At 34.9% G+C, this 26683-nt stretch overlaps 1 protein-coding gene across 1 annotated transcript in view; it reads left to right on the forward strand.

Annotated features, from left to right (window-relative positions):
- The first annotated feature begins 3474 nt into the window (after positions 1 to 3474).
- The window catches only part of LOC132741808 (uncharacterized), a 40900-nt gene continuing 17691 nt past the window's right edge, over positions 3475 to 26683 (forward strand). The window contains exons 1-3 of the mRNA XM_060730070.1: positions 3475 to 3922; positions 22209 to 22280; positions 22510 to 22690. Of these exons, the coding sequence (XP_060586053.1) occupies positions 3479 to 3922; positions 22209 to 22280; positions 22510 to 22690 (697 nt within the window). The 5' untranslated portion in view covers positions 3475 to 3478. The remainder of the gene's footprint in view (positions 3923 to 22208; positions 22281 to 22509; positions 22691 to 26683) is intronic.

Consider the following 26683-nt stretch of genomic DNA (forward strand, 5'->3'; position numbering starts at 1 on the left):
TAAATCAAAAATTAATAAGCTAGCAAAAAAATCCATTTCATGTAATGATCAAACAATAAAGTCATCGTCTGAAGTTAAATATCTTGGTTTGAATATCGATTGTTACTATCAGGAGATAAAATTGTCAATGGCATTCTTTCAAAGGTGAATGGAAGATTACATTTTCTATACCGTTACAAAAATTGTTTATCGGAAGAAATAAAGAAACGGTTTATGTCCTGCCCTTTTGCTGTGTCACTTTTGATTATTCTTCATCTTCTTGGTACGAAGGACTGAGTAAGTCACAGAAGAAGCACAAACTTCAAGAAGCTCAAAAAATAAGGTTGTGCGCTTTATAAAAGACTACACTCCTAGGACTTCGGTGACAAATAAGGTTCTGTCCGATCTTAAATTATTAAATGTCAATGATAGAGTTAGACAGTTAAGACTCAACCACATTCATAAAGTTTTATTACAACAAAAGCCCCTTATTATTTAAAGGAATTGGTTTATGGTTTGTAGAATATTCCAATTTAAGATCTAGTAATTTTAATTTTGTTTTGCCTCAAATGATTCTTATCTTAAAAATACATTTTTCTACAATGCCATAAAAGACTGGAATTCTTTACCAGACAACATTAGATCAATTGACAATATCCAAACATTTAAAACGAAAGTAAAACTTTTTTTAAGTAATGAAAATGATAAACAACTGAATAATATGTTTTTTTTATTAAAATTGATGGGTAACTTATGATAAGGTTTTGTAACATGTTTATGTTGTACTTGATATGTTTTAGTTTAAACGAAATTTATTTCATTTTGTTTGTGTACAATGTACTTGTCTTCATTATATTGAAAAATTTGTCTTGATTGTTGAAAATTGTCATTTTATTTTAACTTCTTTATAATTCATTTATTATTATTGTAAGTTAGTGTAATAATTTTACAGTAAATGGACCCATTGGAAATAAGCTTTAAGCTAATGGCAATCCTAGGGTTACATAGAACATACTCATTAATTAATCTAATAATTATTTTTGTTGCATTTATATTTGTGTTTTTATATATATGCAAGTTGATATATGTGATAACATTGTATGTGTATATGTTTATTCCCTGAATAAATCGATACGAACTGGTAACAACTTCACGGTCGCTTTTGGCTTTAATTACCCTTTTTAGAACTTTTCATCGCCTTGAATCACTACCGAAGTATATCCTTGATTGAATTAAATCACAGTTTCTTTTCACTTTTCGCCTTTTCCAATCTCAACATTTCTTTCTCGTTTATACATGACACACCTTTCGTATTGTCCGCCATTATTTTGGTTATATAAATCACGTGACTCAGATCCGAACATTTACGGAAATACTCGAAGGGCTTCCCGCCAAAATATAAATCTTATTTGTCTAACCCAGTCAAATAAGAAATTGCATTTTTTAAAATGGTCAGAAATGTAACAGAGAGCGTTTCTAGGTGGGAAAACTTTGTCAATACTAGTTAAATAATGCATTTGATAACAATAAGGCGTTAATTTGACAATTTGTTTTGATGAATTTGAACAGGAATATTTATTGATTGAAATTACGAATTTAAATATCATTAAAAATGACAATTTAATTTTATTTAAAAGTGAAACATTTCTTAAAGACATTTTAAAGCAGTTGCTTTCATAACTTGGGGAAAATCTTACTCTTTGTGGTCACCTAAAACAATGTTTATAGACAGTTGACTTGTATGTGTTTCATGAGTAAAGCTTTAATGATTTGTGTTTATTAACTTTTTTATAATTGAACAAATATTATGTTCTCTAAAGCCTCATGCACTATTTGGGAATATAATGCCCATAGTAATAGTATTAAATTGACAACTTTCAAAAATAATTGAACATTCCAAGAAGCTTTGCATTTTTGAAACAGCAGATCCATTCGAAAGATTTAATTGTAACAAGAAATGAACATATGTTGTTCCGTAGACAATTTCAGTTTGTACTTGAAAGAAAGTTTGGCAAAATATGTCAAAATAAATCATTTTGCAACAGAAATAGGTATATTTAATTTTGGTCCTTGATTTAATGGCTTACCATTGAGTACCGCTCAAGCCGGTGCTAGGGGGCGTGAGGGATGTTGCACATTTTCATTATCCCTCATGTACAGACTCAATCAAACCGAGTCTGCAATTCTCTTGTTATTTTGTTGTGATTAATGCTTAAGAGGGATCACTTTGATTCCAGTTTTTTTTTTTGACAGAAAACATATCAAATAACAATGCAAAATATTTACAAAAATAAAATATCACCATATGTCTTCTGCGTGACTTATGCAGTAGGGACTATTTTGACATCTGTTTGACATGTCTGTCTGACAAGGGTCTTGCGCACATGTCCACTACACTTAGTTGTGTACTCTTGTTTTGAGAGTATGTTGCATAACACTATGATATACACGTGATGTGATAACTTCCTTGTTCTATTTACATTAACGTGTTTATTCCAATTTATTTATCAGCCACGACATATAAAAATAAGGAGAAATACTTGGAAAACATCTTGACACTGGAGATAAAGTAACAATCAAAAGAAAACATGTACATTGTAAATATCGTTTAATTTTTTTAAGTAAGTAAGCCCTGTTAGGGTTTTCTATTGCAAAGACAATATGTCAAGTGTCGTTTGAATAGATGACATTAGATTTATCAACTCATATTTTCCTTGTTCTTAGTTTCTTCCTTGGTACTTGAGATAACGATTCAGCGAGTGTTTTGTTGGGGTTAAAAGCTACCAGAACCAGTTTATCAACGCAGTTAGTACTTAAATTTTACGCTTTTAAAATTGAGTTATTTCTACCCATATCTTTAAACTGCTGAAAAACGTTACATTGCCATGGAAAATGTATTATATAATTGCAGTCACGAATTGTTTGATTTTTTGCTTACATACATCTGATATACGCAGTTCAAAATCTGCACAGCTCTGGTTGGAAAAACGCGCGTAGTATAATTAAATAAAATTGGCGTCAACTTTGATGAGGCATGTTTCGTGAGGGATGTTAAAAGTATTCATTATCTCTCGTGTACAGACTCAATCAAACCGAGTCTGCAATTTTCTTGTAATTATGTTGTGATTAATGCTTCCGAGGGATCACTTTGTTTCCAGATTTTTATACTTCACAACAGCAGGTTTCAAGTGCTGTGTGGCAGCTGTAAAATGTTGCCCCGTACTTCACTTCAGTGTTGTTTTATTTTTCTGGAACTTCGGGAACATAAAGTGTTGAGAATTGAGTACCGCTCAAGCCGGTGCTAGGGGGCGTGAGGGATGTTGCACGTAATCAGTATCTCTCAATCAAACCGAGGGATCACTTTTGTTTCCAGATTTTTTTGCCTTAACGTTTCTACGATTACAACATTTGACCACTATGTTGGAAATGTCATGTCACGGCTCATTATTATATGAAATCATAGAGATTTGTTACTATCAAGAAAATTAATAAAAGTTCTATGGCACCAGTGCACTTAATATGTTACATTTTTGCAGGAGAATGCACCATCGAAATGGATGACCTCAATCTCGAAATTACAGAGGAAGACACCTATGCGTGCAGATTGCGCCTTCTTATTGTAAAAGGAGGTGGCCTTGTCTTAAGACACAAATTAAAGAAAGAATTGATTTCAAGAAAAACGAACATAGAGGATAAGGACTTTAAAAAACAAATAAGTGACTTAAAGGACTCAAGGCATATCATAAATGAGAGCCAGTATAAAATAATTTATCCAGACTCCGGCTCATCATCACCAGATGACTATGACATCACTCTCTTGGTATTTCTACATAGGACTTTATTTCACAGTAAGGACCCCAAATGGAACTCTGATTATACACTGCTGGACACAGATACTTCAGACGTAGCTGAAATAGTGCGTATCAGAAATTTAAGAAATGAGGTATGTTTATTAAAAAACTAACATTTTTATGTTATTGATAAAAATATTCTATTGTTTCAGTTGGGGGGTTCAAGTATTCGTCACTTGTATACTGTTGAATCACCCTCAGGATATGTGGCTTGCTTTTTAGACCCCTACCGGTTTACCGGAGGGGACTTTAGGTTTACCCTCCGTCCGTCCGAGCAAACATTTTGGGTTTAGGGGCTGTATAACAGTAAAATAGGTTCATTCCATGATCAAAGGGTTTATAGGCTAGTAGCTCTTAAGAAAACAAGAAAACAAGCAAATTCGTTGAATTAATATCCCCCGCCGAGTACTGGTTATTATTAACACAACAACTGAAGACATAAGGCTTTATTTATATATTAATCATGGCATAAACTGTAATATTCTTTGAACTTGAAGCCTTGTACCTTCAAACAAGAAGAATTTTTAAGTTTTCACTATACATGTATACATATAAGGAAAATCTATGACCCCCTGGAGTGGGGCCAATTTTGACCCCAGGGCTAAAATTTGAACAATTTTGGTAGAGGACCTATAGGTTATATCATATACCAAATATCAAAGCTCTAGGCCTTGTACTTTCAGACAAGATTTTTTAATTTTGCATTTTTGAAACTCCTTTTCTGGCCCTGTGACCTACTTATGCAACAGACCGGAACCATTTGATTAACTTTGGCAGGGGACCACCCTAGGATCATTCCTGTAAATTTGAGTTACATGCAACACAAGTTGAAAATTGCAAAATTTTACTAAGTAAAGGGCAATCACTCTAAAAATACTAAAAACATCCGAACGAAAATACCCAGGTGCACAACTACACATACTGATCAACATTCCTGTAAAGTTTCATGACTCTAGGTCAAATACTTTTTGAGTTACATGCGACACAAGTTGAAAATTACTAAATTTTACTAAGTCAAGGGCAATAACTCTAAAAATTCTAAAAATATCCAGACGAAATACCCAGGTGCACAACTACACATACTGATCAACATTCCTGTAAAGTTTCATGACTCTAGGTCAAATACTTTTTGAGTTACATGCGACACAAGTTGAAAACTACAAAATTTTACTAAGTCAAGGGCAATAACTCTAAAAATACTAAAAATATCCAGACGAAAATACCTAGGTGCACAACTTCACATGCTGATCAACATTCCCATAAAGTTTCGTTGAATTCCAGCCATTAGTTGCAGAGAACTACTCCGGAAACGAAATTCGGACAAAATTTTACTGAGTCAAGGGCAATAACTCTAAAAATACTAAAAATATCCAGACGAAAATACCCAGGTGCACAACTTCACATGCTGATCAACATTTCCATAAAGTTTCGTTGAATTCCAGCCATTAGTTACAGAGAACTACTCCGGAAACGAAATTCGGACGGACGGATGGACGGACGGACAACGCCAAAACTATATCCCCCTCCCGATTCCATCGGCGGGGGATAATAACAAAGAAAATAGCCCCTAAACCCAAAATGTTGGAACGTCCGTCTGTCTGTCAGTCCATCAGTCCGTCCGTCCACAAAACTGGATCCCGCGATAACTTGAAAAGTACTGAAAATATTTTTTGAAACTTGATATATGGATAGATGGCAGTATGGAGATTATGCATGTCTTTTTCTTTTCTTCCTATGTTGCAAATTCTGGTTGCTATGGCAACAAATAGGCTGAAATATGGCAAATTTTACACATAAACTGAATCCAATGATAACTCAAAAAGTCCTGGTAATATTTTTATGCAACTTGACATATGGGTATATGGCAGTCTTGATATTATGCATGTCTTATCTGTTTTTCCTATTTTGAAAAAATATTGGTTGCCTTGGCAACAAATAGGCTTAAAACATGGCAAATATAACAATATTTGTGATTTGTAAAAATTAGCTGAATTTTTTTATTAAATTGCATCTTTTGGGGGCTGTGTTCATTGAACGCAGCCTTTCCTTGATGATCTTTTTTATCATATTTTAATTCAAGAGTTATCTCCTCTTTAAGAATTTTGCTTTTTAAAATGTTATATTTTGGTAACAGGGATGTTTCAAAAATTAACCTTAGAGTGTCCTTCAGTCCGTCTGTCTGTCTGTTCATAAAAACTGTTTCCTTTGATCACATTTAAAGAACTTTTCCAACAAATTTACTCAAAATAGAGAAAAATTGAAACATTAGTGAATGGCCAATGGCCCTTCAGAATGTTGATGGGGTTCTAACCGGTAGGGGACTTATGGATTGCTTGCAATACTATGATAATTGCTCCTTAAATTTGTCTTTTGACCTGTGATAACCTTTGATCCCCTTTCAAAATTCCATTTTATTTAGTTCCGCCTGTTGTTTTCCCGTTTAGGGCACATCCTTTTTTTTTTACTTTGGGACCATATGCCGCTTTTCATGGAATACGTGTCACATTAAAGGTTCCATGATAACTGCCATATGCGGATGTTTCAAATTCAAAATTTTACAAGCTCATGTTTAATTCTGCTTAAGCCGGTACTACGGGGCGTGGACGGTACTTGCACTTTCCAGTACACCAATCAAACCGAGCCTGCAACATTTTCAATTTTGCCGTGTTGGGTTTTCTTTAGATAATCTGTTTTTCTCTATTCTTATTGTTCAGTCAAATTTAAACATACGAGTAATTAAAAAAATACTAATTTACGGTACCGAAGCGTTCGGCTTTGCATTTAATAAGAAATGTATAAAAAATATGTATTTTAAAAATAGAGAGTAAAAAGGAATCCCTTTTGTTTCCCGGGTTTTTAAACCCCCTAATTTTTTAAAATGGAACGGGCCCCAGGAAGTTTGTTTATAACCCGGGGGTCAAACATGGGAAATTTTTATGTGACTCGTTTTGTGCCCCTTCCCCCGAAAAACGGCGTATGGTCCCCCAAATTATAAAATTTTTTTTCTGCCCTTTTTAGAAAAAAATAAGTGGGCGAACTAAAATAAAATGGTATTTTGAAAGGGGAAAACAAAGGTTAAAGAAGCCTGCATATTTACAGTATAATATATGATAAAAAAAGATCAAAAAAGGAAAGGCGGCGTTTCCCAAAGAACGCAACCCCCATATGACCCAAAACCCAAAAAGAAACCAGGGGGCAAAGGGGCCCAAGGGGGACCCCAAACCCAAAAACCCCGGACAGGGCAAAGACCCAAAACACGGACAGGTTAAATCACTCTAATGAACAAACAATTTTGTAACTGATAAGGGGAATTCCTAAGAAAAATTAAATAAATGTGATTGAATAATAGCCCCCAAATCAAAGGGGACAGGATTAAACAAGACGACCGGTTTTTAAAATCGGATCTTGCTTTCCCTAAGCAGAAGAAAGCTAAGGGACATGTGGAAGGAAGAACATTACAGGCTGTTATAAAAAGATAAAAATCAAATCCCTAAAGAAAGGCCTAATTTCTTTAATTTCCTAAATTTCCTAAACTAAATTTTCCTAATCAGTTACAAATTTATTTATCATTTAATGATTAAAGTTGTCGTTTCCCCTGTCCTATTTTATTGTTTTGGGGGTCCACCCTGGGCTGCCCTTCCACTGGTTCAATTGTTGCTTTGGGTTCATATTGGGGGGGTTGCCGTTCATTGAACGCCGCCTTTCCTTGTTGATCTTGTTTTTCCTATTTAATGTTTTTCATAAACAAATAAAGATGTAATATGATTAATTACCGATGATATCCTCTACAACTGTGTGGTGTTTAAACAAATAATCTCAAAGGGCTTTCAGGATTTGCCTCGGACAAGATTTTTCTAAACATGAGAGATCATTCAAAAACGGAGCAAAATAAATTATTATTGTTTTTGGCTCTAGTATTCCTACTTGAATACTATATATGCCCTAAACCAGAAAACAATGGGCGGAACTAAATAAAATGCAATTTGAAAGGGGGATCAGAGGTTATTGAAAGGGCCTGCGTCTGAGCACAGAATAAGACGTAAAAACAAATTTAAAGAAGGCAGGCAAATATCCTAAAGGGTGATTCAACATTAATTTCAAGTAGGAATATTGGAACCACCCAACTAGAAAATGCCGAAAAAGTTGAAACTAAAAATACCACAAGCACAACAATAATGTCGTTGCTGTCCAGGACTACTTCTCTTATACCACTTATGCAAAATTTCAATGAAAACTTTTACAGGAAAAAATGAAAAAAAAAAAAAAAAAAATTTCCCCTTTTAAGCTCAAGTCGCTTGCGCATATTGCACGGGGTTTTCCGGTGAATGATGTTTGGCCGAGTTATGGCCCTTTGATATAAAAGGTGTTTTTTCTGGTGTGTTTGCCCAGATTCACCAGAAGCTTGTCTGGACTACTCCTCATAACACTACTGGTGCAATTTTATCCAAACTTTACAGGGGGTTTCATTCCAAAATCTTAGTTTTTGCCCTATTGTCAGCATTTTTCCCCGGGGCAAAGGATTGTGTCAGAGTTTGGCCTTTAATAAATTTTTTTTTTAAGTTTTTTCCGTACTACTTCTCTCTTTTTTCCCCCTAATCGCAAATTTTAAAAGAAACTTTTCAGGATTTATCTTTTAGCTCAATCGTTGCCCCATATTGCACAAGGTTTTTCCCGGTTGAATGATTAGGCTGATTAATTTGGCCCTTTGAAAAAAGGTGTTTTTTTTCTGTGTGGTTGCAGATAGCAAATAAGCTTGTCCGGACCCTACTCCTAATAAAAAAAAACCTTCTTCTTTAACCTTGCGTGGCTAATTTATTCCAAATTCTTTAACAGGAATTGATTTTCTTATGTACTAAGTCTATGTGTGTTGTTCATTCTGTTCGTTTTTTTTCTCTATCTGTCGCGTCTGTCACTAAACTTTGTCTCCAACATTGAAATTTGCCAATCATGAGTGCGACCATGTGTGATTCAGCTGATCGCTTTGTGTTTATTCGTTTAGAGGCGCACAAATCATTTCCTTTTACCGTGGGTTATCATACGCCGCTCTTCATGAATGGCAGCTAAGTCTTGTGTAACATTGAAGGTTCCATGATAACAGTCCGTTATGAACACTTTGCGGATGTTTCTAAATTCAAAAATTTTCACCATTTTCGTGTTAATCGGATTGAATTCTGCTTTAAGCCCCGGTGCTAGGGGGCGTGGACGGTAACTTGCACTTTTCCGTACTTGTCCATGAATCAGGCCCTCAAAAACCGAGCCTTTGCCAAACAATTTCAATTTAAGTCATTGTTGGGCTTCTTTAGGTGGCTATTTCTGTAAATTTCTCTATTTGGTTAAAAGTGAAGTATTAATGGTTGAAGTAGTAGTGGCGGGGTAAAAGTTGTAGTGGGAAAAGTTTGTAAAAAAGCCCGCAGCTGCCCCAAAAGTACCCTTTTGGGAGAAAGGGGGCAGTTGGGCTTGGGGAAAATAAGAAGATTTGGGGGGCAGTTGGGGGTTTTTTTGTTGTATACGTAAGGGGGTTATTGTTAAATGTTTTATAATATAGGGGTTTATGATAGTCGTTTTTATATAGAAGGGAAATATTTGGGATTTCTTGAAGTGGAAATGGTAGAAGTCCCTTTTCTTTTTTTGCTACCTTTAGCACCCAAAATGCTCAAGGGGGGTTTGGGGATCACAAATTTTTTTCCGGAGTTCCCTCGTCCGTCAAAGGGTTTCGTGCGTCCCTCGGGCAACTTTTTCATAACAACTTTATTTGGGTCTGCCCCGGGGGTCCCTTTCAGGCCTTTGACATTTGGCCGGTTTGGGCCCTCCTTTGGGGCCCCAGAGACCACCTGTCATTTTGGCAAGGACCCCCTAATTTTACAGGCAAAACTGGTCCGTGAGACCACTTGAAAATTTTTCCAAAAATGGTGCAGGGCTCATCTTAGGAGAATGGTTATTTGGTCGAAAAAACGTGTTTTTATAATTGTTGTTCAAAACCATTTCTCTGATGTACAGGTATATGTTCATTAAAATTCTCATAAGTTCAAAAAGATCCTTAAGACATCCATAACCCCTTTTTAGTTAACTCGCTAAACAGTGTAGATGAAAAAGAAGAAAAATTATTTTAATAATCATAGTATAAAATTGCATTCAGAATGTCTCTGAGTACTTGCATTGAATTTTATAACATTTTAATGCACTATGGGATATCGGGTAAACACATGATAATGGGTGGCAAACAAAGGCAAAGGAAAAATTAAATATCTAGTAATCTTTGGCTACTTTTTTAAACGCATCAGAGATGCCATTTTTTTCTAAAGGTTTAAAATACTTTTTCAAAAAATAAATAAATTTCAACAAAAAACAAGCATGTATATAAATCTGTGAGGAAGATAAGCTCAGTTATAATGTAGGAATTTTTTGTTTATCATTAATATTTCATTGTTTCAAAATAGATAAATACCAGAATCCCTAAAAGAAAGCCCACACGGCAAAATGTTGCAGGCTCGCGTTTGATTGAAGCCTGTTCATGGGACGGTACTCGGAAAAGTTGCAAGGTTACGGCGTCCACGCCCCTAGCACCCCTTAAGCAGAATTCAACATTTTAACCATGAACTGGTTAAAAATTTAGAATTTTGGAAAAATCCGCAGATGTCAAAAAGACAAGAAAATAATAACATATTTAGTTTAATTAAAAATGTCCCAATCATATTAAAAGCAATTATTATTTCTTATCAGATGTACCAAAGGAAAACAGCAATGAGGTATTTAATAACAGTAAGGGGAAATAAGTTTATTTCAAAAAATGGTTTCACTATTCCCTTTAACCCCGAGTTTTCGGGAAAAGTCCCTTTTAAATGAAAGTTTTGATATGTCATGTATCCCTTTTAAAGGATAATAATTCCAAAAAGGATTAACCCACTTACTAACCCGAAAAATTTTTAACGTTTCTTTCCCCCGTTTTTTTTTTAAATCTAATATAAATTATTGTTTTCCCGGTTCCCCCCCCTTTTAAAATGGGAGTTTTTCTAAATCCCGGGAAGGGTTTTCCTTTTAAAAACAAATGAGTTTTTTTAAAAAAAACTGGACCACCCGTGTTTAGAAAGGACCACCTAATTTTTTTGGGCCAGTGGGTCCGGCATACCCCCTGCTGAAAAAGTTTTAAAGGGCGAACCTGCTTCCAAATTGGGTTTTTGTTGCTGGGCCCCATATTTGGGGGGGTTGCGTTCATTTTAAGCCCCCTTTCCTTGTTTAATTCTTGGTTTATATTATTTTTTTTCTTAAAAAACCCTTTTCAAAAATTTGAGGAAAACTTTCCTGGAATTTTCTTTGCCCTGTTTGCCTTTCTTTTTAAAAAGTTGTTAAACGGTTGCTCAATTGAGCATGTGGGTCAGGAGGGATACAAAAAAAAGAGTTTTGAAATGAAATCTTTAAGAATATTCTACTCTGCAAGTGCAAAATATGAAAAACAAGATCAACAAGGAAAGGCGGCGTTCAATGAACGCAACCCCCATATGACCCAGCAACAAGAACCAATGGCAAGGAGCCCAGGCGGACCCCAAACATAAAAAGGACAGGGCAACGGACACGTTAATCATTAAATGATAAATAATGTTTATAATGATTAGGAATTCCAAAGAAAATAATAATAGGCCACAAAGGGGGAAGGGGACAGGAGACCGCGGGGGAAGGGGGGGGGGTTAATTCAAAGAAAGTTAAAAACTAAGGCCAATTGGGGAAGATACTTACCGTAGACGAGAAAACAACAAGGGACACAAGCAAAAGTGTCACCAAAACAGTATGAAACAACATAGACATACATCTGAGGAAACATCAGTGGGCGCGCCGCCTTGGAAACGGGTCAGCAGCATATATTAATGACTGCTGTGGGAGTTGTTTTAACCGGTTAATGGTGCGACCAAACCTCGCTCTTAGCCCCACCATGTTCCTAAAAACGAGACAGTGTAAATAAAATGAATCCCCGCCAAGGCCTAGAGCTGATATATTTTTCAGTGTTTAGCATCATCTCATGAAATAGATAAATACAGAATCCCTAAAGAAAGCCCAACACGGCAAAATTAAAAATGTTGCAGGCTCGGTTTGATTGAGCCTGTTATTGGACGGTACTGGAAAGTGCAAGTTACCGTCCACGCCCCCTAGCACCGGCTTAAGCAGAATTCAACATTTAAACATGAAATAGTAAAATTTTGAATTTAGAAACATCCGAAGATGTGTTTCTACAAAAATTGTTCAAATTTTAGCCATGGGATCAAAATTGGCCTTGCCTAAAAGGTCATTGATTTTCCTTATATCATATTAAGAGTCTGGTTCCCTGCTTTTATTCCAATTAAAGAGAATTCAATGTCAGGGCCATTTTTCCAAAATTAAAGCAAGCAACGTACTATTGCTAGTGTTTTATGGTTAATCAAAATGAACGAAGAAAGCAAGTGTTACAGTACTGGATTTCAACGAGCGGAATATTTTTATTACCAGCAAGCTTCTAAAACAGGGCTACCGCTATCATAAATTACGGAAATATTTTACTAAATTTTACAATCGTAACTTTGATTTGATTTCTAAATTTCAATAGTGATTTAAAAACTCTTCTAGGCGACAAGGGATTAGCCCAGCCTGGTTTTTATGGCGATGTGATTAACAAACTTCGTAAGATTTTGGGTCATGGTATTTTTTCTGCTGTTTTTACTAAAAATCATTAAACGTTTTATTAAAAGCGGTTATGACCCTTCTATTTTAAGACATACTGCATGTTTAGTGTTCAACCCTTGTACAGTTGGACACTACGCTTTCCCTCTTTTGATTGCATCTGACGGACCCAAGTGGGAGACTCTATGATGGATAAGTTCGTAAAGCCCTTTGGGACTGAATTGTCTTAATGTTCGTCCCTCTGCCTTGCTTCGTCGGGCCCTTGTAGGTGATTTTCTAGTTGCTCTGGTCTTTCTTTAGGACATTGAGTACTTTTGTTATGGTCATGTTGGGTTTTTTTTTTAATTACGTTTATCAAAATTTATGTTGTTTTACTTATTAAAAAGCTTTTGGGAACCATGACCAAATGTTTAGAGTTTCCACCTTTCGGGGGATTTTATTTTTTTTTTAAAACCTGTCTTTTGTTTATAGGAAACAGGTTTGGGGGCCCTTTGAGCGAGGTTTTGGGGGGCACCCCTTTTAACCGGTTTAAACTCCCCAGCCAGTCCCTTAATTTGCCCCGCTTTTTCCGTTTTTCCCAAAGGCCGGGGCCCCACGTGTTCCCCCAATGTGCTTTTTGTTTCTAAAAAATTTCCAAAAACACATTTTAAATGGGTTTAAAATGTTGAATTTTCCGTTAAGCCCGGTGCAAGGGGGCGGGACGGGAAAAATTGCCCAAATTTTAATTACCCCGGGCCAAAACGGGGGTCAATCAAACCGGGGCCCGCAACAAATTTTCAACCCCAATTTTGCCGTGTTGGCGCTTTCTTTATGGGATTCTGTTTTTTCACGTATCTTTTGTTGTTCTCATACTGTTTTGGTGGGACACTCTTGCTTGTGTCCCTTGTTGTTTTTTCTCGTCTACGGTAAGTTTCCCATTGCTTCCTCTATTTATTTATTTCTTTGATTAACCCCCCCCTCTTCTTCCGGTCTTTCTGTCCCCTTTCCCTTTGTTTGGTGCCTATTATTATTTTCTTTGAATTCCTAATCAGTTACAAATTATTTATCATTTAATGATTAACCTGTCTTTGCCCTGACCTTTTTATGTTTGGGGTCCGCCTGGGCTCCTTGCCAGTTGTTCTTGTTGCTGGGTCATGTGGGGGTCGCGTTCATTGAACGCCGCCTTTCCTTGTTGATCTTGTTTATCATATTTTAATGGGCAACCATGGGTTGAACACATCTGCGGATGTTTCTAAATTTCACCATTTCTGTGTTTAAATGTTGAATTCTGCTTAAGCCGGTGATAGGGGGCGTGGACGGTAACTTGCACTTTCCAGTACCGTCCATGAACAGGCTCTATCAAACCGAGCCTGCAACATTTTACAATTTTGTCGTGATGGGCTTTCTTTAGGGATACTGTTTATTACTTTTTAATTGTTAAATATTTTCGAGTGCAATTCAAATGTATTCTGATGTATATCGGAAATGAATGGTGATTCGGCATCGCCAAAAGTCATGCTCTGAAAACTTTACTAACCTATTTTCAATAAATATTTTTTCAAACTTAATTTGATTTTGTACTCCTGTTTATGTAACTTTTTTTAGCTCACCTGAGCTTGCATAGGGTGAGCTTTTAGGATCGGTGAATGTCCGTCGTCCGTCCGTCCGTCGTACGTCCACAATTGCTTGTGAACACTCTAGCGGTCGCATTTTTGAACCAATCTTCATCAAACTTGGTCAGATCAATTGCTTGGATGAGTTCGAACATGGGTCATCTCTGATAAAAAAAATAGGTCACAGGAGCTAAAAATAGAAAACATTGTGAACACTCTAGTGCTCACATTTTTTACCCAATCATCATCAAACTTTGTCAGGATGCTTGTTTAGATAATAGCTTGGATGAGTTTGAAAAGAAGTCATCTCAGATGAAAAAGTAGGTCACCGGAGCTTAAAATAGAAAAACCTTGTTAAGACTCTAGCGGTCACATTTTTGCATCAGTCATCATCAAACTTTGTCAAAAAGTTTGTCTAGGTGATAGCTCGGATGTGTTTCATCCGTGTTATTTGTGCCGTGTGGCGGCTGTAAAAAGTCTCCCCGTACATTTAATCAATGATGTTATATTTTCGATCCTTGAAGATCGTTCAGCACGACATTATTGTTGTGCTTGTGGTATTTTTAGTTTCAACATTTTGGCACTTTCTAGTTGGGTGGTTCCAATATTCCTACTTGAATAATGTTGAATCACCCTTAGGATATGTTGCCTGCTTTTTAAATTTGTCTTTTGACGTCCTATCTGTGATACGCAGGCTTCATAACCTCAGATCCCCTTTCAAAATTCCATTTTTTTTAGTTCCGCCCATTGTTTTCTCGTTTAGGGCACACGCATTTTTTTTACTTGGGGACCATATGCCGCTTTTCATGGAATGGCACTACCGTGTCACATTGAAGGTTCCATGATAACCGCCATATGAACACATCTGCGGATGTTTCAAAATTCTAAATTTTACCAGTTCATGTTAAATGTTGAATTCTGCTTAAGCCGGTGCTAGGGGGCGTGGACGGTAACTTGCACTTTCCAGTACCGTCCATGAACAGGCTCAATCAAACCGAGTCTGCAACATTTTCAATTTTGCCGTGTTGGGCTTTCTTTAGGGATTCTGTATTTATCTATTTTTTGAACATGGGTCATCTCGGATGAAAAAGTAGGTCACCGGAGCTAAAAATAGAAAAAGCTTGTTAAGACTCTAGCGGTCACATTTTTGCATCAGTCATCATCAAACTTTGTCAAGATGTTTGTCTAGGTGATAGCTCGGATGAGTTTGAACATGGGTTATCTCGGATGAAAAGTAGGTCACCGGAGCTAAGAATAGAAAAACCTTGTTAACACTCTAGCGGTCACATTTTTGCATCAATCATCATCAAACTTGATCAATATCAGGGCTTGGAATCAAAACTGCGTCGTATCCTACAAAATGTATACAAACGCCGCCATCTTGGGACGAAAAATGTATGTTTTTGTTTATAACTCTTTTTGTTGGAAATGATTGAAAACCAGATATATGTATTAACACGCTACACTATTTTCCGCTTCGTTCGGTATATGTTGCTTGCACAACTATTTTGTAAAACAAAGGTTATAGCGAACTTGCAACTCGAAGCGGAGCAGAATTATTATGAAAATGTGTGGATACGACGCAGTTCATATTGCATTATCTATCGTTTTTTCCTTCAAATTTATTATATATTTGTTTCAGAGTTCACCATAAACTTTAAAGCATAATTTTGCATCATTTACTAAAATTTCATTAAAAAGAGATACTTATTTTCCAAGATAATAATGGTTTTTACGAAATGATACGACGCAGTTGAAAATAAAATATGATACGACGCAGTTGTATTTTCATTGCAGTCTGCATATTGGATAAACTATTTAAAGGAATAGGAATGGATGGATTGATGTCTGTCTAATATAAATATTCATCATTTAAAAAGAGGAACCATGACAGTTTTCCTATTGACATCAACCCTATAAGAGAGAAATTCGTGTTTTAAGACACTATTTTTTACTTGAGAAATAAGTTCATGGGCGCCGCCATTTTGGCGTTCTGTCATCCTCGCGAGACAGACGAACGTACGGCTAGCCAAAAGTTTTAGCCGTACGTGAGTCACGTACGACTAGCAAGGACACGCTGTATTGGCTAGTCGTACGGCACTTTTCAAAATTTTATGGAAGTGGAAAATGCATATGTTATTTTATGACTTTAAGCGAGGATTTTAACCAAGAAACAGCATTAATTGTCTTTGGATGTTAACTTTTATGAGATTAATCGCCTTGATCGCTATATATATCGATCTTTGTCATCGCAAGATGTCGAGAAAAAAAATAGCCTTTGCTTGCATTTACACCAATTGAAATACTTTACAAAATTTTGATAATAATCCTTTTTTGTTTCATTAAGTTTAATTTTCGACACCTTTTATATGAAATAAAAAACAACAAACACTGAAAATGATTGTTGTTAGGCTCTTGATAATTGCGACAATTACCGACGGTACTGTATAGAAGTTTGTCCATCAAGGAAAGTTTGTATGTTCCGTGAAAGGCATTCTAAAATTCTATTGTCAGTCCCTGGATAGGTTTTAATCAAGGCTAATTAATTGATTGACTGTGCTTTTATGTTCGATATTTATCTACTGTTTTGAAAATTATATAATTATTTTTGCATTTCACCGTTTTTTTCATTCAATGTTCTTTTTATTTATTTATTCCACTCCGATCATTTTTTATTCGATCAATGTGCTTAAAATTAACAAAAATGATTTAATAATTCATACAAATAAAACAACAAATGATAAGCATGAAAATCAACAATTTTATAACGTTTGACTTCCATATAATTTTGAAAAGTGCCGTATGCCTAGACAATACGTACAGTGTGTCCTGGCTAGTCGTTCGTGACTCACGTACGGCTAGAACTTTTGGCTAGCCGTACGTTTCTTTATTTTTTATTTATTTTATTTTTTTTTTGATATTGTTACGTATTTTGAACCATAAAAAACCTCCTCTACACCTCCTGTGAAAATTAAATTGTCTGGTCATTAATTAATATTTCCTTACGATTCAACTAGATTTATCATGAATCTAAAGATGTGGGGAAATGACATCACGCGCACCTGTTTTTATACGGTCAATACACAAACATGGCCGCGCTTACTGATTTGTAGAAATCGGTGATTTAGCGATTTCAATTTTGTTATCATTCGTTTAATATTATTATTTGGCGGCAGAAAATTTGCAGACTTATTATTTATAGTATTCTTTTTCTGAAATCAAGTTTTTATTCTAACCTTGTCTTTCCCTTTAAATTATGTGCAAGGCATGCTAATAACGTCCAACAACATTTCTTGTTTACAACTTAAGTCAAAAGCAGAGGTCACTCAATGGTTCCATAAAAATGGAAATGTAAAACAATTCTATTAGGTCGCATTTTAGTATCTATCATAAGCATCTACAAATTCCGAAAAGCTGTATCAAATGCAATATACATTGAAACACGTGATCGCACACCCATATGACAACATGTTCCAGTTTTGCCTTAGTGTGCTTCTAAAATTGTTGCCGTGAGTTTGAAATTGGAGTGATTACCATTTTTGATACAAAATTCAATATTCCAGTGTACCTCTCCTGGACCCTGTATTAATCAGGAATGACCTTTTTTAAGTAAAAAGAGAAAGAATTACAATTTTTGAAAAGGTCTCTTGCTATCGGAAGAGAGCTATGCGCAAATTGCATGCCTACCTTTGTTACTTGTAATTAGCAATAATTTCCGTCAATTCCGTTATTACTTATGTCTTTTACGTGCCGATTTTATTGTATTCATTTTCTTAGTAATCGATGAGAACAGATGAGCTTTATTATTTGAAACTGAACATTTAATTTTTCTAAATCATATTATAAATGGTTAGGCTACAATATATTTCTGCAAGTAGGTTATGCGTTCAGTTTAGTCATTTTATGTTCAGCGCCACGGAACTTTGCCGCTGATTTTGTCGTATTGCATTTCTTTAACGCCGATAAGGAAAGGTCTACGGAATGTATTTTCTATATTTGCACTTAAATATTATTTTTATAAAAAGTTATTTTACGCTGTGCACCGATAAATTTGATACAGATATAGGCAGACATGATCTTTCAAAAGTATTGAAGAAGTTTTCACAATATTGAACAGAAAATTTATGTCAGATTATCAGATTATTATTCTCTTTATAATTAATTAAAATATTTATCATCTTAAAACTTCATGCCAGAAGTTAATAAAAAGCTGCTAAGATGTACAGCTGACGTTAACAAATTTTGTTGGAAAAACAAATCAGACAGGTGTGTCCGACCGAGGTCGAGCTGTTTATGTTTACCGAATTCAAATCACTTGAACTGAACTGCTATGAATTCGAAAACCACCAGGGACTTTTTAATCTTTCGTGTGGAAAACCTCTCAAGCTAGTTTAAACATGTCGATCGGTTCTCCGCAGGTGCAACATTTTGCCTGAAATAAGGGCCCGTCTACACCTATCCAAGTCTTGAATGCAAGTATCATATTCTCTTGTATTGGATAGTGTAGACACCCTACTTGAATGAGTTTTAAAGAGAAATTATGTGACATCCAAGAAGATGATTCCTTGCAAGAAAGTTAGAACACGTTCTATTTTGCTACAAGTTTTTGGCTGTCAAGATACTGATAACACCAGTTTGACACAAAACATGTGCCTGAAGGTTTGATAGTGCTGTTATGTTTATTATTTTCTGACTTTTTGTTGTTTATTCAGTGTACATGCCCTTTGAATTTCAGTAAATGATTACAATGTCTTGGTCAAACGCTGATACGCAGAAGAGCAAAAAAAAATAAATAAATAAAAATAAATACATTGTAAAAAAAATGAAAAAGAGCTCTTTTTCAAGTAGAGTCAAAATGTATTTAAAATGATCTTGTTCATTTAGTGAATAACTTTCATCGAATAAAGAATTTGCATCAATTTATCAGCTCAAAAAATATTTTTTCTCACATTTTCCATCATTTGAAAAGAATGTACACATTTCAATTTCATTTACTCCATTGTTCTTAGCTAAGTGCATCATTTTCCCGCTGTTTTATTCACATATTTTACAGAAACATGATAGCACTGCAAAGACAAAGGTATAAATCCTGGGCAATCTTAAAGAAGTTTATGGGGAACTCTGAAACAAATATATAATAAATTTGTAGGAAAAAACGATAGATAATGCAATATGAACTGCGTCGTATCCACACATTTTCATAAAAATTCTGCTCCGCTTCGAGTTGCAAGTTCGCTATAACTTTTGTTTTACAAAATAGTTGTGCAAGCAACATATACCGAACGAAGCAGAAAATAGTGTAGCGTGTTAATACATATATCTGGTTTTCAGTCATTTCCAACAAAAAAAGTTATAAACAAAACCATACATTTTTCGTTCCAAGATGGCGGCGTTTGTTTACATTTTATGGGATACGACGCAGTTTTGATTCCCAGCCCTGAATATGCTTGTCTAGGTGATAGCTCGGATGAGTTCGAACATGGGTCATCTCGGATGAAAAAGTAGGTCACCGGAGCTAAAAATAGAAAAACTTTGTTAACACTCTAGTGGTCACAATTTTGACTCAGTTGTCATCAAACTTGGTCAGGAATTTTGTCTAGGTCATTGCTGGGAATAAATCGAACATGGGACATCTCGGATGAAAAACTAGGTCACAGGAGCTAAAAATAGAAAAATCTTGTTAACACTCTAGTTGCTACTGTTGTGATCCAAATATTCTGTTAATTGGTCTGAAAGTTTGTTTTGATGATTTCTAAGTCAAGATCGAACATGGGTCATCTTGGATGAAAAACTAGGTCACACCGCCAAAATATGGAAAAACCTTGTTAACATTCTAGTGGTCACATTTTCGTCTCAATTATCATCAAACTTGGTCAGGATGCTTGTCTAGGTAATTATTGGATGAGTTCGAAATCGCATGTGAAACAAGGTCACCGGAGCTAAAAATAGAAAAATCTTGTTAACACACTAGTTGCTACTGTTTTGATCCAAGTATCCTGGAAATTGGTCTGAAAGTTTGTTTTGATGATTTCAAGGTCAAGTTTGAATATGTGTCACCTGGGTAAAAAACTAGGTCGCACAGCTCAAATATTTTTGACTCACCTGTCATGAGACTTGGTCAGAATGCTTGTCTAGGTAATTGTTTGGATGAGTTTGATAAGTCAGGTGAGCGATGTAGGGCCATCATGGCCCTCTTGTTTTATAAATCTAGTGTTGCCCTAGAAGGAATTTTGGTAGGCTAAACTTGTATTCTGTTTTGGTAAATGACCTTTAGCTCTTTTGGACATTATTGTATCATAATATTATTTTTTCTGCAGTATCAGTTGTAGGTCAGTGTAGAGAATTCTCCTGAAATATAAAATTAGGCTGAAACAAAGATTACATTTGTTACTTGTTACTTGTACCTTACTAACAAAGATGAATTTGTATGCTCAATTTTTCTTTTCTTAAGTTTTGTTAAAAAGTGTTAAATTATCTTTCATTTTGAACCTGGTATCTGATTTATGTGCTTAATTTGATTTGGATATCAGTTGAGCTGTTATTGGTATTTTATAAAACCATTTGACCTACTCTTTTATGTTTTGATGTACAAACTTGAAATTTGGACCAAGAATGGAATTTCTGCTACCGAATTGAATTTTGATGTCAACTGACCTAATTTTGATATTCGAAATTTCGTTTGACCTAGTGGCTCGTGTTTTTTACGTACAGACTTGGAATTTTGACAAGGGGTGTATTTACTGATCCTGAATTGAATGTGATCAATTGGCAACTTCGATATTTTTGATATCGCTTGACCAAGGGTGTAATTTCTAAAGCTGAATTAAATTTTGTAACAACTGACCTACTTTTGATATTTTGAAATCGTTTGACCTATTTTCTTGTTCTTTTATCAAACAAACTTGAAATTTGGACCAGGGGTGTAATAATTGATGCTCAATTGAATTTTGATAACAGCTGATCTACTTTTGATATCATTTGACATACATAAATGAAATTTGGACCAAAGGTGTAATTTTATGCGTTGAATTTTTGATATCATTGACCTGCTTTTGATATCATTTGACCTACTTTCTTGTTAATGTGACATACATACTTGAAATTTGGATTGGTCAGGATGCTTGTCAGTATTTGCTTGGATTAGTTTCAACACGGGTAATTTGGGATGAAAAACAAACTAGGTTACTGGAGCTAAAATCAGAAAAATCCTGTTAACTCTAGTGTCTTTTGTTTTGATCCCAATATCCTGGAAATAAGTCGGAAATGTTGGTTTGATAATTTTTAGGTTCAGTTTGAATATGGGTCCCCTGGGGTCAAAAACTAGGTAACTCAACCCAAATATAGAAAATACCTAGTTAACATTCTAGAGGCTTATACTTTTTTATCCAAATATCCTGTAAGTTTTGATAATTTTGTAGGTCAAGTTTGAATATGGTTTACCTGGAGTCAATAACTAGGTTACACAGCTAAAATACGACAAAATACCTCATTGACACTCTAGAGGCTACTGTTTTGATCCAACTATCATTCAAATTGGTCAGAAAGGGTGTTTTGATGAGTTCTAAGTCAAGTTGGAATATGATTTATCTGGGGTCAAAAATTAAGTCACACAGATCATATACGGAAACCCCTTGTTAACACCTGAGAAGCAACTGTTATGAACCAAATATCCTGGGAATGGGTCAATAAGGTTGTTATGTTGATTTCTAGGTCTGGTTCGAATATGGGTCACTTGTGTTCAGAAACTCGGTCACACATCCCTTATATGGGAAAACTTTGTTTACACCCTAAATTTGGAAAAGAATTTTTGCCAAACAACTGACCTGACTTCAAATATTATTGATTTTAATTGTTAGTATGTTAATGCTTGTGCTTCACACATCTCTTCACTAATAAAATAACAGTTCAATTTTACGCCAGAAACCATTATTCATATTATACACAGTGATAATACATGTTGTCATTATGATTATGCAGTATGTGAATACTAAATATGCACTATGGATATAAAAAAGTCAATACATGCATTTTTAACACTTAAAAGATTGTAGTTAAGCTATAATTGGTTGCCGATTATGAAACAAAGAATTGAAAACATTCTACGAAATGTATACAATTATCAATATTCTGATTTTTTAAGGTAACTCATCAACCTAAAGATGGTAGACTCAATGAAAGTCAATTTAACGATTTATGGCAAAAATGTACACAGGTAAATATAAAAAACATTAACAATTAAAATCTATTTACTCAATTAGTTTGAAGATTTGTTAAATTAACGCCGTATCAAATTTGAAACACACAAAGATGCATAGTAAGTATTATAAATGTAACTGTTCAAAAAGCCTAGAATATCCATCTTGAATAATAAAGATCACTTTTATTGAGCATGATCTTAAAAATCGTAGCTTAGAAACCTAATATTATTTCCATGGTAATAGGTACTGGTTCGATTTGGAGCAGACATTCCTGATCTTCCAACTTCTTTGGAGAAACTCAAATCAGAACCAATAGACAAAAAACTTGTCAAGGATCTTCTTGAAATATTGAACCAATGGAAGCTCCTGGACTCTGATATGGAAAACCTTGTGATTAAAACAATTAAGCAGCAAAGTGCAAGAGGTAAATTTGTATTTTAATTATTTAAAATCATAACATCTCATTACTGATCATTATGGATTCAAATCAGTACCACTTTATGTTTTTCACATGTTGACATATATGTCATGTGTGTTGTTGCGTGTTTTGTATGATGACATGTTCTATGATGTCATATCATATTTTGATTTTGCTTTGCCTCTTTATATTTGTTTAACATTAAAAATACACACAAAAATATAAATAAATACGCCCCCAAGAACAGCAGCAAAAACAACACGACTAGAACAACGGGATAAAGTTTCTGAAGTTCGTTCCTTTGTTGGATATAGTTTATTAGTCCCCTACCGGTTTAACCGGAGGGGACTTAAGGTTTACCCTCCGTCCGTCTGTCTGTCTGTCAGTCTGTCTGTCTGTTAGTCAGTCCATCCGTCCACAAAACTGGATCCCGCGATAAAGCAAAAAGTACTGAAAATATTTTTATGAAACTTGATATATAATCACCCTTAGGATATGTTGCCTGCTTTTTAAATTTGTCTTTTGACGTCTTATCTGTGATACGCAGGCTTCATAACCTCTGATCCCCTTTCAAAATTCCATTTTATTTAGTTCCGCCCATTGTTTTCTCGTTTAGGGCACACGCATTTTATTACTTGGGGACCATACGCCGCTTTTCATGGAATGGCACGGAAGTGTCACATTGAAGGTTCCATGATAACCGCCGTATGAACACATCTGCGGATGTTTCTATCACTTCAATATGCAACTGGAGTTTCATCTAATAGGGAGGGTCCAGCTGGAAGTATTGTTTTCGAACCAAGTTATACTGAGGGATTTGTTAACAGGCCAAAGGAGGTTAAACCATTGGGCCTTCGTTTGGGGGATGATTTGGATAAACTTAGGGTTAATCCAGACAGTATCCTTCAAAATGACGATGAGGATGTTCCACCTTGGACTTGTGGTTCCCCGAAAATAAATGTTGGCCTTTCAAATATAAAAAAGGCATCAAATTCACCTGAATATTTCAAAGAGAAGTTTCTAGCAATTAAGGAAGAACATGAAGATTTTATACATATTTATACGGACGGTTCAAAAGAAGGTTGCAAAGTAGGTGCGGCTGTGTTTGAAAATAATTTTACATCTAGTATGAGGTTACCAGATAATGCATCAATTTTTACTGCTGAAGCAAAAGCTATCGATTTAGCATTGTCATACATAGCACAGCATACCCACGATAAATTTGTGATATTTTCTGACTCGCTTTCTGTTTTAATATCCATTAAAAATAAAAAATCTGACAATATCATGGTAAAGAAACTTCTTTTACGATTTCATGATATACTAAAAACAAAATATGTTAAATTATATTGGATTCCAAGCCATGTAGGAATACGAGGAAATGAAAAAGTAGATGCTTTAGCTAAACAATCTTTAAATTTTCGAAAAACTGACTTATTGTTACCTGCTTGTGATTTTAGACCAGCTATAAATAAACTCGTATCATCTGAATGGAAAGCAAATTGGGACAATGCCGTTTTTAATAAACTTCACGATATAAACCCATCTCTTGATATGTCACCATCTCTATCTCTGTCAAACCGCCGTGATCAAACAGTTCTTCTTCGATGCCGAATTGGACACACTAAAATTACCCACTCGTATCTCCTCACAAATGACAATGCCCCTTTCTGTGTAGGTTGTAATGAGAATTTTACTGTCAAGCATTTTCTTCTTGAATGTCATGATTTTTCACAGGCCCGTAATAGATTTTATTCTGTAAATTCACTCAAAGAACTGTTTAATACAATGCCATCAAAAAACATAATTGATTATTTAAAAGAGATAAATTTGTATTCTAGGATCTAACTTGCTCATTTCTATTGTCATTTACAATGTTTTACATAATATTTTAAGCCTATTATAGCATTCGGCACGATATGGCCAGTTATGTGTTGACGTGCCGTAAAAATCCAAACAAACAAACAAAAAATCTAAATTCAAAATTGTACCATTTCATGTATAAATGTTGAATTCTGCTTAAGCCGGTGCTAGGGGGCGTGGAAGGTAACTTGCACTTTCCAGTACCGTCCATGAACAGGCTCAATCAAACCGAGCCTGCAACATTTTCATTTTTGCCGTGTTGGGCTTTCTTTAGGGATTCTGTTTTTTATCTATTATTTGATATATGGATAGATGGCAGTATGGAGATTATGCACGTCTTTTTTTTTCTTCCTATGTTGAAAATTCTGGTTGCTATGGCAACAAATAGTCTGAAAATATGGCAAATTGAACACATAAACTGGATCCCGCTATAACGCAAAAAGTACTGAACATATTTTTATGAAACTTTAAATATGGGTAGATGGCAGTCTGGAGATTATTCACATCTTTTTCTTTTCTTCCCATGTTGAAAATTCTGGTTGCTATGGCAACAAATAGCCTGAATTTCAAGATTTCTGATTTAAAATTTTCAGCTTTTTCACTATAAGTTCTTTATTTCTTAAGGTGTTTACTTCAAACTTTAAATATAAGTTTCTGGTCATCAACCACATCATATGTGACAAGGTTTACAACTCTAGCACAAAAATTATCAGTATTACCTCCCTTGAACTTAAAATTTTTATGAAAAAAATGTTTTTTTTAAATAACTTCTTTGTTTCCTAATGTATCTACTTCAAACTTCATATATGTTTCTTATTATCACTCAACATTTTTGAGAAGGTTAAATACTCTAGCAAGACTATTTCCAGAATTATGTTCCCCTTGAACTTAGATTTATTTCGAGAAATTGGTATTTTTCACTCCAACTTCTTCATTCCTTATAGGATTTACTTTAAAATCCCACATCGTAATAATATGACAAGGTTGTATAAACATAATTTCCTTACCAGGCAGGGAAACTTAACACATTACTGTGATATAGACAAACTTAGAACTCAAAAGATTTAAGTTCATTCATCGTCATTCATTCACTGGTAAAATTGACTGGCCAATGGCCCATCAGAAAGTTGCTGGGGTTCTAACCGGTAGGGGACTTATGGATTGCTTGCAATACTATGATAATTGCTTGTTTAAAGCAGAAATGCAATTATTTTAACCCAAAAATGAGTAAAAGCAGTATTCATTAAAAATCGCAACGACAAAAATGTACAGTACGTTTAATGAACGAACTTAGTTGTGTATTTATATCTTTGCAGTTACATACGTACTCAGAATCGGGATTTACGTCTAAGTATAATTTTCGTCGATGTAAAGTTTGTTTTCCTTTTTAACTCGACTTTTTTTTTTTTTAAAAAGTAGATGCATTGTTATAGTCGCGGCGGCGTTGCCGATGCTGTTGCCGTCCGCAAACTTGTACCTGGATCATAACTTTTTTAGTTCTTGGTGTATTGTCTTTATACTTGGCAACAACAACCCTTGGGACAAGACCTTTCAGTAGACCACACTAACATTGACCTTCATCCATAAATGACCTTGACCTTCAAGGTTAAAAGTCTAAATTTTGCTTGCTCTTGCTATTATTGGCTGTAACTTTGTTGTTTTTTTTAATGGATTGTCTTCAAACTTGAACATTATCTTCAAGGATATCCCTTAAAAATAACAAGACAGAGCTCACTCATAAATGACCTTGACTTTGAAGGTCAAATTATTGAAATTTTCATTTTTTTGGCTATAATTGGCTATAACTTTGTTATATTTGAATGGATTGTCTTCAAACTTGAACATAATCATTTTCAAGGATACCCCTGAAAAATAACCAGACAGACCTTGACCTTCACTCATGAATGACCTTGACTTTGAAGGTCAAATTATTGAAATTTCCATTGTTTTGGCTGTAACTAGCTGTAACTTTGCTATCATTGAAGGGATCAACTTCATATTATAACAGAACATTCTAAAGGACAATACCTTGTTGTTTATCAAACCCAAATTGACCTGGACTCTTTAATGACCTTGACCTTGAAGGTTAAATTATTGAATTTTCTCAGATGTGTGCATTATATGACCATATATATT

The sequence above is a fragment of the Ruditapes philippinarum genome, unplaced genomic scaffold (assembly GCF_026571515.1).
Source record: "Ruditapes philippinarum isolate M1 unplaced genomic scaffold, ASM2657151v2 ctg3771_1_1_1_1, whole genome shotgun sequence".
Classification (NCBI taxonomy): Eukaryota; Metazoa; Mollusca; class Bivalvia; order Venerida; family Veneridae; genus Ruditapes; species Ruditapes philippinarum.